General features: G+C 45.3%; 1 protein-coding gene across 1 annotated transcript; it reads left to right on the top strand.

Annotated features, from left to right (window-relative positions):
• Window positions 1–7564: 7564 nt before the first annotated feature.
• Nr0b2 (nuclear receptor subfamily 0 group B member 2) lies at window positions 7565–10614 on the top strand. Its single transcript, XM_004671222.2, has 2 exons — window positions 7565–8111; window positions 10373–10614. Exons 1-2 carry the CDS (start codon window positions 7565–7567, stop codon window positions 10612–10614), a joined length of 789 nt encoding a protein of 262 aa, XP_004671279.1.
• The last annotated feature ends 897 nt before the right edge of the window (window positions 10615–11511 follow it).

Genomic DNA, 11511 nt, shown 5'->3' with positions numbered 1-11511 from the left:
TACTGGGGAATGGAACCTGGATCCTTTGGCTTTGCACGCAAACGTAATCTCTCCAGCCCTAATATTTTTTTAATACATTTTACTTCTTTAAATATGGTAGAGAAAGAGAGAAGAGAAAGGGACAGATACAGGGAATGGGCACACCAGGTGCTCTAGCCCACATGAGCACCCCCTTGTGCATCAGGCTTGCGTGCATCCTGGGGATTCGAACCCCGGGTCCTTTGGCTTCAGAGTCAAATGCTGTAACCGCTAAGCCATTTCCCAATCCCCCCCCCTAATATTTATTCATTTATTTGCGAGAAGGAGCACACTAGGGCCTCTAGCCACTGCAAAAGATCTCCAGATTCATGTGCCACCTTGTGCATCCTGCTTTACATGGGTACTGGAAAGTCAAACCTGAGTCTTTTGGCTTTGCTGACAAGCGCCTTAACCATTAAGCGATCTCTCCAGCACCTGAATTTTTTTGTTCATTTTCTTGGTTTTAGGCTTTTGGTTGTTGTTGTTTTGGTTTAGTTTTCGAGGTAGGGTTTCACTTCACTCCAGCTCAGGCTGACCTGGTGTTCACTATGTAGTCTCAGGGTGGCCTTGAACTCACACCAATCCTCCTACCTCTGTCTTCAAAATGCTGGGATTAAAGGCGTGCGCCACCATGCCCGGACTGTGTTTTGTTTCTCAAGGAAGGGCCTCGCTCTAACCCAGGCTGACCTGCAATTTACTATGTAGTCTCAGGGTGGCTTCGAACTCTCTGTGATCCTCCTACCTCTGCTTTCCAAGGCCTGGGATTAAATTAAAGACATGCTCCACCATGCCCAGCTCAAGCCCCTGAAGTTCTCTTAATTTTTTTTTTGGGGGGGGGCGGTTTCAAGGTAGAGTCTCACTCTAGTCTAGGCTGGCCTGGAAGTCACAAAATAGTCTCAGGCTGGTCAAAAACTCACAGTGATCCTCCTACCTCTGCCTCCACACCTGGCTGAAATTCCCTTTTTTTTCATACACACACACACACACACACACACACACACTTTTTATTGACAGCTTTTATACTTAAAGACAACAAACCATAGTATTTCCCTCCCCTCCCCCACTTTCCCCTTCATAACTCTGCTCTCCATCATATCCCCTCCCTTTCTCCATTAGTCTCTCTTTTAATTTGATGTCATCATCTTTTTCTCCTATTATTAGGGTCTTGTGTAGGTATTGCTAGGTACTGCGAGATCTTGGGTATAGAGGTCAAATTTTGTACGGACAGTTGTATGTAAGGAATGGTACCTTTCCTTTGGCTCTTGCATTCTTTCTGCCACCACTTCCGCAATGGACTCTGAGCCTTGGAGGGTGTAAGATGTTTCAGTGCTGGACACTCCTCCATACCTTCTCAGCACTATGTTCTGGCTGAAATTCTTTTTTTTTTTTTTTTTTTTTGGTTTTCTGAGGTAGGGTCTCACTGTAGCCCAGGCTGACCTGGAATTCACTATGGAATCTCAGGGTGGCCTCAAACTCATGGCGATCCTCCTACCTCTGCCTCCTGAGTGCTGGGATTAAAGGCGTGCGCCACCACACCCGGCTTGAAATTCTTAATTTAAAAAAATGGCCTTGAAAAATGAAAAAAAATAAAAAAGGCTGGGGAGATGGTTTAGTGATTAAGGCATTTGCCTCTGAAGCCTAAGGTTCCAGGACCTGCATAAGCCAGATGCAGATGGTTGAACGTGGGTCTGGAGTTCATTTACAGTGGCTGGAGGCCTTGGTACATGCATTCTCTCTCTCTCCCTCTCTCTGTGTCAAATAGATAAATAAATAAATAAATAAATAAATAAATAAATAAATAAATAAATAAATAAATAAAAAAGACAAACCCAAGCCAGGCATGGTGGCACATGCCTTTAATTCCAGTACTCTGGAGGCAGAAGTAGGGGGATCACTGTGAGTTTGTAACCAGCCTAAGACTACATAGTGAATTCCAGGTCAGCCTGAGCTACAGCGAGACCCTATCTCAAAAAGCCTATAGATATATTATGGCTGGAGGGATAATTTAGTGGTTAAGGTGTTTACCTGAGAAGCCTGAAGACCTAGGTTTTCTTCCCCAGCACCCCTGCAAGCCATGTAAGGCAGCACATGTGTCTGGAGCTTGTTTGCAGTGGATAGAGGCCCTGGCATACCCATTCTCTCTATCTTCCTCTCTCTCTTTCTTGCTCTCAAAATAAATAAAATAAAGTTATTTGTTTGTTTATTTGGAAGCAGAGACAGTGTCTCTCATTAACCAATTAGGCTGACAGGCAGGCTAATTAGGCTAGACAAGCTGGTCAATGAACTCCAAGGATCTGTCTCTACCTCGCTAGCACTGGGATTATAGGTCAAACACCACTGTTAGAAATGAGTCTAAGATAGCCGGGTGTGGTGGTGCACATCTTTAATACCAGTACTTGGGAGGCAGAAGTAAGAGGATCCCTGAGAGTTCAAGGCCACCCTGAGAAAGGAAATGGGAATGGACACACTAGGCGCTCCAGCCTCTGCAAACAAACTTCAGACACATGCGCCATCTTATGCATCTGGTTTACGTGGGCACTGGGGAATCAAATGTGGTATCTTAGGCTTTGCAGACAAGAGCTTTACATGCTAAGCTATCTCTCCAGCCCTCTCTTTTTTTTCGAGGCAAGGTTTCACTCTAGCCTAGCCTGTCCTGGATCTCACTCTAATCCTAGGCTGGTCTCGAACTCACAACCATCCTCCTACTTCTGCTGGGATTAAAGGCATGTACCACCACACTCAGGTGAAACCCTTCCTCAAAAATCAGGCCAGGGGAAGAAATAATAAAGATTAGGGCAGAAATTAATGAGATAGAAACAAAAAAAAAAAATCCAAAGAATTAATGAAACAAAGAGTTGGTTCTTTGAAAGGATAAACAAGATTGATAAACCCTTAGCAAATCTGACCAAAAGAAAGAGAGAAGAGACACAAATTAATAAAATCAGAGATGAACAAGGTAACATCACAACAGATTCCAGAGAAATTCAAAAAATCATAGGGACATACTATAAAAGCATATACTCCACAAAGTATGAAAATCTGAAAGAAATGGATGATTTCCTTGATCTATATGACCTGCCTAAATTAAATCAAAATGAGATTAATCACTTCAATAGACCTATAACAAACATGGAGATCCGAACAGTTATCAATAATCTCCCAACTAAAAAAAGCCCAGGCCCGGACAGATTCACTGCTGAATTTTACCAGACTTTTAAGGAAGAGCTAACACCATTGCTTCTTAAGCTTTTCCAGGAAATAGAAAAAGAAGGAATTCTACCAAACTCCTTCTATGAGGCCAGCATCACCCTGATACCAAAACCAGGCAAAGATAGAACAAAAAAAGAAAATTACAGACCAATCTCCCTCATGAACATAGATGCAAAAATTCTCAACAAAATATTGGCAAACAGAATACAAGAGTATATCAAAAAGATCATTCACCCTGACCAAGTAGGCTTTATCCCAGAGATGCAGGGATGGTTCAACATACGCAAATCTATAAATGTAATACATTACATAAATGGGTTGAAGGACAAAAATCACATGATCATCTCATTAGACGCAGAGAAAGCATTTGACAAAATCCAACATCCCTTCATGATAAAAGTCCTACAGAGACTGGGAATAGAAGGAACATATCTCAATATAATAAAGGCTATTTATGACAAGCCTACAGCCAACATATTACTAAATGGGGAAAAACTGGAAGCTTTTCCACTAAAATCAGGAACAAGACAAGGGTGTCCACTGTCCCCACTTCTATTTAATATAGTTTTGGAAGTCTTAGCCATAGCAATAAGGCAAGAGACACACATAAAAGGGATACAAATTGGAAAGGAAGAGATCAAGTTATCATTATTTGCAGATGACATGATTCTATACATAAAGGACCCTAAAGACTCTACTAGCAAGCTGTTAGAGCTGATCAAAACCTACAGCAATGTAGCAGGATACAAAATAAATACACAGAAATCAGTAGCCTTCGTATATGCTAACAACAAACACACAAGAGGATGAAATCAGAGAATCACTCCCATTCACAATTGCATCAAAAAAAATAAAGTACCTTGGAATAAACTTAACCAAGGAAGTAAAGAATCTCTACAATGAGAACTTTAAAACTCTCAAGCGAGAAATTGCAGAAGACACTAGAAAGTGGAGAAACAGGGCTGGAGAGATGGCTTAGCGGTTAAGCGCTTGCCTGTGAAGCCTAAGGACCCCGGTTCGAGGCTCGGTTCCCCAGGTCCCACGTTAGCCAGATGCACAAGGGGGCGCACGCGTCTGGAGTTCGTTTGCAGAGGCTGGAAGCCCTGGCGCGCCCATTCTCTCTCTCTCCCTCTATCTGTCTTTCTCTCTATGTCTGTTGCTCTCAAATAAATAAAAAATGAACAAAAAAAAAATGGAGAAACATCCCTTGTTCCTGGATTGGAAGAATCAATATTGTGAAAATGGCAATCTTACCTAAAGCAATCTACACATTTAATGCAATCCCTATCAAAATTCCAAAGGCTTTCTTCATGGAAATAGAAAAAACAATCCAAAAATTCATTTGGAATCACAAAAAACCTCGAATATCTAAAATAATACTGAGCAACAAAAACGAGGCTGGTGGTATCACCATACCTGATTTTAACCTATACTACAGAGCCATAGTAACAAAAACAGCATGGTACTGGCACAAAAACAGACATGTAGATCAGTGGAACAGAATAGAGGACCCAGATGTAAGTTCAGGTAGCTATAGCCACCTGATATTCGATAAAAATGCCAAAAATACTCATTGGAGAAGAGACAGCCTCTTCAGCAAATGGTGTTTTGAAAACTGGATATATATCTGCAGAAGGATGAAAATAGATTCTTCTCTCTCGCCATGCACAAGAATTAAGTCCAAATGGATTAAAGACCTTAACATCCGACCTGAAACTCTGAAACTGCTAGAGGAAAAAGTAGGGGAAACCCTTCAACATATTGGTCTTGGCAAAGACTTTCTGAATACAACCCCAATTGCTCAGGCAATAAAACCACAAATTAACCACTGGGACCTAATGAAATTACAAAGATTTTGCACTGCAAAGGACACAGTGAAAAAAGCAAAGAGGCAACCTACAGAATGGGAAAAAATCTTCGCCAGCTATATATCTGATAGAGGATTAATATCTAGGATATACAAAGAACTCAAAAAGCTAAATAATAAGGAATCAAACAAGCCAATCAAAAAATGGGCTATGGAGCTAAATAGAGAGTTCTCAAAGGAAAAAATACGAATGGCATATAAGCATCTAAAAAAATGTTCTACGTCACTAGTCATCAGGGAAATGCAGATTAAAACTACATTGAGATTCCATCTCACTCCTGTCAGATTGGCCACCATCATGAAAACAAATGATCATAAATGTTGGCGGGGATGTGGAAAAAAAGGAACCCTTCTGCACTGCTGGTGGGAATGCAATCTGGTCCAGCCATTGTGGAAAATCGTGTGGAGGTTCCTAAAACAGCTAGAGATTGATCTACCATATGACCCAGCTATAGCACTCCTAGGCATATATCCAAAGGACTCATCTCATTTCCTTAGAAGTACGTGCTCAACCATGTTTATTGCTGCTCAATTTATAATAGCTGGGAAATGGAACCAGCCTAGATGTCCCTCAACAGATGAGTGGTTAATGAAGATGTGGCACATTTATACAATGGAGTTCTACTCAGCGGTGAAGAAAAATGAAGTTATGAAATTTGCAGAAAAATGGATGGACCTGGAAAGTATTATACTAAGTTAGGTAACCCAGGCCCAGAAAGCCAAGCGCCACATGTTCTCTCTCATATGTGGATCCTAGCTACAGATGATTGGGCTTCTGCGTGAGAATGAAAATACTTAGTAGCAGAGGCCAGTAAGCTAAAAAGGAGACATAAAGGGTAGAGAAAGGATGGGAGGAGGATACTTAATAGGTTGATATTGTATATATGTAATTACAATGACTGTAATGGCAAGGTAATATGATGGAGAATGGAATTTCAAATGGGAAAGTGTGGGGGTGGGGAGGGAGGGAATTACCATGGGATATATTTTATAATCATGGAAAATGTGAATAAAAATTAAAAAAAAAAATCAGGCCAGGTGGCCGGGCGTGATGGTGCACGCCTTTAATCCCAGCACTCGGAGGCAGAGGTAGGAGGATCGCCATGAGTTCGAGACCACCCTGAGACTACAAATTGAATTCCTGGTGGGGCACCTGAGACTCACAGATGATTGAGACCAATCTAAAGTCATGCAGCTTTGACTGTGCGATGGAACCAGAAGTACATGCCAGTGTCTCCCTATATGCAGGGCACCAGGTTGCTCAACAGTGTGGTGACAGAAAGCCTGCCAGACTCGGCTGGTCAAGGTCAGCAACCTGGCACAAGTGAAGACCTCTCATTCCCCTAACCCATACCAACTATCCAGGACATATAAGGACAGAGACGACGGGTAGTGTCAGAGTAACATTTCTGCACACACCCAGGTAGATGACATCTGCAGAGCAGGCTGTAACAGTGGGCAGGCAGCTAGTGACCAGCCCTGGGAAACTCACTCTCTGGTTACACAATTGGGCCATCGGATGCAGAGGAACAAACAAGGCTTCAGGGTCAGACAGGTCTGGGCTCTGTCCCTTCCTGTGGGAGTGATCTTAAGCAGGTCATGTCACGTGTTTGAGTCTGTCAAGGAAAAAGCTTCATAGGGAAGCTTTGACCATGACAGAAAAAGCCATTCACACAGAGGAGGTGTTCCATGAAAGGCACCAGTGCTTTCATGATGATTGTGTGAGGTTTCCCAGCAGACAGTCTCTCAGGAGCTGTGGGAGTCCAGGCTGGGAACAAGGGCTCTTCTAAAGGACCTTCCTCCCAGAGGGTCCCCAGCAGTAGAGTCACAGGAAGGGAACTCCTAGACTATACAGTAGGCAAAATCCTTCCAAGGCCCTCAGGGTCTTGGCTGTCTTCTCTGCAGCCTGTTCCTTATGGACAACAGGAGCAGGGCCCCAAGGTTAGGCAAACAAGGCAGTGATAAGGCATTTCCAGGCTGGGCCATGAATCCAAGGCTTGTCCAGCTCTATGGCTGGCTCAGAATCCGTCTTTATGCCCACAAAAGCAGGCGCCAATAGAAACAACAGTGACAGTCACCTGCTGATTGAGCACCTGAGGCCTTGGTGCCCTGGTACAGCCTGGGTTAATGACCCTGTTTATTTGCTTGAGTCATCCGATAAGGGGTATCCAGGCAGCTGGCAGGTGGCCCTGTGCCCTGCACTGGCCACTTCATTGACTAAAGTGCTATCAGTGCCACGTGGAGCTCCCAATACCCCCACCCCCATAACTTCCCTACCAGCCCTGCCAGGGTGAGTGTGTGTATGTGTGTGCATGTGTGTGTGTTTTCAATGAACATAACTTCTGGAGTCAAGGTTATATGGCCTACGGCCAATCCCCCTGCTGCCCGCCCATCGGAGATATAAATAGCACCCACACTACGGCATAGAGGACCACAGAGACGGGAAGAAGTAGGAACAAGCCCCCAAGCATGAGCTCCAGCCAGCCAGGGACCTGCCCATGCCAGGGCTCTGCAGGTCGCCCAGCCATCCTGTATGCACTTCTAAACCCTAACCTCGGAGCCAGCACGGCCACCGACGTGTCCCCATCCCGCAGCCACTGCTTGTGCCAGCAGCACAGGCCTGTCCGCCTGTGTGCTCCACACCGCACCTGCCGGGAAGCCTTAGATGTCCTGGCCAAGACAGTGGCCTTCCTCAGGAACCTGCCATCCTTCTGCCAGCTGCCTCCTGAGGACCAGAGGCGACTGTTGCAGAGCTGCTGGGGGCCCCTGTTCCTGCTCGGGTTGGCTCAAGACACTGTCACTTTCGAGGTGGCTGAGGCCCCAGTGCCCAGCATACTCAAGAAGATCTTGCTGGAAGAACCCAGCACCAGTGCTACCAGCGGCCAAATGCCAGACCGGCCCAGACCCTCACTGGCTGCGGTGCAGTGGCTTCAGCGCTGCCTGGAGTCCTTCTGGAGCCTTGAGCTCAGCTCCAAGGAGTATGCCTACCTGAAGGGGACCATCCTCTTCAGCCCAGGTGAGCTCCCACACACTCCTGGATAGGAGCCAAGGCAGTAGGGAGGGCTACAGGGCCACCTAAGGAAGCGCCTTTTCAGAGCTTGACAGCCACTATCTCATTCAACCCTCATTAACTAGCTTCAAGTAGCTAGCTCACAAGAAATACACAGACTAAAAAACTACCTGAAGGTCACACAGGCAGGCAGGAGCACAGCAGGGCTGGGAACTCAGGTCTGTCCATTCTAGAGATTCATCTTTGCCACTCTGCCTGAGAAATTTGCCCCAACTCTTGGGGAGTGTGCGAGGGAGGAGGAGGTGGGGCAGACACAGCTGTGGGGTGGCCATGTCTTCAAGGGCAGACAGCCTGGTAAACTCTGAAGGTTAAAAGTCCTCCACAAACTCAGGAAGACCACACAGAGGAGAGGAGTAAAGGGGTGTGGGAGGAACTCCTTATGAAATCCAGCCAGCGGAGTAATGATAGCTTGTTCTTTGTAACTTTGAACATGACCTGAGACAGGCCTCACAAGTGTAAAGTCTAGTCACTGACTGTAAGAACAGTAGCAAATTCTCTCATACTGTACTTACCATATGTTAGGTAACAAGCCTAGGAGACAGCACTGTTATTATCCCTATTCAACAGATGGAGAAACTGAGGAGCAGAGATTAAATAACTTGCCTAAGGTTACTTAGCTAATAAGAGACAGTGCTGGGATTCAAAGCCTGGTTTTTTTGTTTTGTTTTGTTTTTGTTTTTGTTTTGAGGTAGGTAGGGTCTTGCTGTAGCACAGGCTGACTTGGAATTCACTGCGTCGTCTCAGGGTGGCCTTGAACTCACAGCAGTCCTCCTACCTCTGCCCTCAAAGTGCTAGAATTAAAGGTGTGTGCCACCACGCCTGGCTTTTTTTTTTTTAAATAATAGTTTTATTTATTTGCCCACAAAAACAGAGAGAGAAAAGATATAGGGAGAATGGGTGCACCAGGGCCTCCAACCACTGAAAATGAACTCTAGATGCATGCACTACTGTGCATCTGGCTTTATGTGGGTACTGGGGAATCGAACTTGGGTTGTTAGGCTTTGTAGGCAATCCCCTTAGCCACTGAGCCATTAGCCATCTCTCCAGCCCCAGCCATGTTTTTTGTTTGTTTGTTTGTTTTTGTTTGTTTGTTTGTTTTTGTTTGTTTGTTTGTTTTCTAAGGCAGGGTTTTGCTCTAGCCAGGCTGACCTGGAATTCACTATGCAGTCTCAGGGTGGCTTCAAATTCATGGTGATCCTCCTACCTCTGCTTCCCAAGCGCTGGGACTAAGGACATGTGCCACCATGCCCAGCCCCAGCCCAGGTTCTTTTTTTTTTTTTTTTAAGTTGATTTAAAGTATTGCTGATTTTTTTTTCTGATTTATTATTTATTAGAGACAGACAGGACAGAGAGACAGTGAGAATGGGAGCTCCAGGGCTTCTAGCCACTGCAAATGAACTCCAGATGCATGCATCACCATGTGCATCTGGTTTATGTGGGGTCTGCTAGCCCAGGTTCTTAATCATTATAATCTACTTTCTATGTATAAATCGATAGATGAATATGATAAAAAAAATGTAGGAGCAGGGCACACGCCTTTAATCCCAGCACTCGGGAGGCAGAGGTAGGAGGATCACCATGAGTTTGAGGACACCCTGAGAATACAGTGAATTCCAGGTCAGCCTGAGCTACAGTGAGACCCTACCTCAAGAGAAACAAACAAAAAATAATAATAATGAAGGAGGTGGTAATTGAAGCCTCAAAAGTGGAACAAAGGTGGTGGAGGGAGCAAAGGTGTGTAGCTCATTGAGAGAAAGCTTGCCTTGTATGCCAGAGGCTTTGGATTCGATTCCCAGAACCACAAAAGAAACAATTAGGCCAGGCTTGGTGGCTCACACCTTTAATCCCAGTATTTGGGAGGCAGAGGTAGGAGGATTGCTGTGAATTCAAGGCCAACCTGAGACTTTAGTCAATTCCAGGTTACCCTGAGCTAGAGTGAGACCTTACCTTGACAGAAAAATAAAATAAAATAAAACAAAGAATAAAAACTAGTTCCTTTTCTAGCCTTAAGAATGAGAAGTGTAGCTCAGTGGTACAGCCTTTGCTTATCAGGTCTAAGGCCTTGGGATTCACCAGAGGTAGCTCAATTGTAACATACTTGCCTGGCTCGCACAAGACTTCCAGTGGTGTCTGATGGAGGGCCAGCCTTGCTCGTGGTGAGAGAAGGCACTCATCAGTTCCCTTCACCCTCTTCCTCTCCCTCGCAGATGTGCCAGGCCTCCATGCCTCCTCCCTCATCGGGCACCTGCAGCAGGAGGCTCACTGGGCACTGTGTGAAGTCCTGGAGCCCTGGCACCCAGCTGGCCAAGGCCGATTGGCCCGAATTCTCCTCATGGCATCCACTCTCAAGAACATTTCGCCCACCCTTCTCGTAGACCTCTTCTTCTACCCCATTATTGGAGACGTGGACGTTGCTGGACTGCTTGAGGACATGCTTTTGCTGAGGTGATCTGCACAGTGGGAACCTGACAGACAGCACTCAGCTCCCCAGGAGCAGTCCTCACCCAGCCACACAGTAACCTGGAACTTTCTTAGTTTGGACATAGTGTGCTAGATGTCAGTCAGGTTCTTGATGGTCTGCAGAGCCTCTGGGGTTAAAACTCCTATCCCCGTTAGGTGTGGTGGTGCACACCTTTAATCCCACAACTCAGGAGGCAGAGGTAAGAAAACCACTGTAAATTTGAGACCAGCCTGGGATTACAGAGTTCCAGGTCAGGGTAGACTAAAGTGAAACTCTACCTCAAAAAGACCACAAAAAAAAGGGGGGGCAAAGGCTGGGCATGGCAGCACATGTCTTTAATCCCAGGACTTGGGAGGCAGAGGTAGGAGGATTGTCATGAGTTCGAGGCATCCTGAGACTACATTGTGAAATCCAGGTCAGTCTGAGCTAGCACAAGACTGTGTCTTGGAAGACTGAAAAAAAAAAAAAAGTTTGAAACCAGCCTGGGACTACAGAGTGAGTGCCAGATCAGCCTGGCCTAGAACGAGACCCTACCTCAAAAAAAATTATATATAGATAGATAGATACAGATATAGATATATATCTCCAACCAAACCAAGCCAACCTGTCCCTTCCTGGGACGGGATAGAAAACAATGCTGCTCATTGAGCCAAAATCCCACCTGACTTTGTACAGATTGAATTAAGTTATTGACTTTTGTAATAAAAGGTATGACACACTTGAAGCCTGGCACTATTACAATGGTAAACAACCAGCCTCCCCCTGTCAGAGGGGACCCCGGGGATGGAACCCTGAAGGGCATAGGGGCCATGCCTCAGGGTACAGACATCATGTTTCATAGTGGGGTGGTGTTGCAATTACCTTCCACTGGGACAAAACACCCAA

The sequence above is a fragment of the Jaculus jaculus genome, chromosome 5, assembly GCF_020740685.1.
Source record: "Jaculus jaculus isolate mJacJac1 chromosome 5, mJacJac1.mat.Y.cur, whole genome shotgun sequence".
Taxonomy (NCBI): Eukaryota; Metazoa; Chordata; class Mammalia; order Rodentia; family Dipodidae; genus Jaculus; species Jaculus jaculus.
The sequence above is the reverse complement of the archived record's forward strand: the minus strand, read 5'-3'. Positions and strand labels throughout refer to the sequence as shown.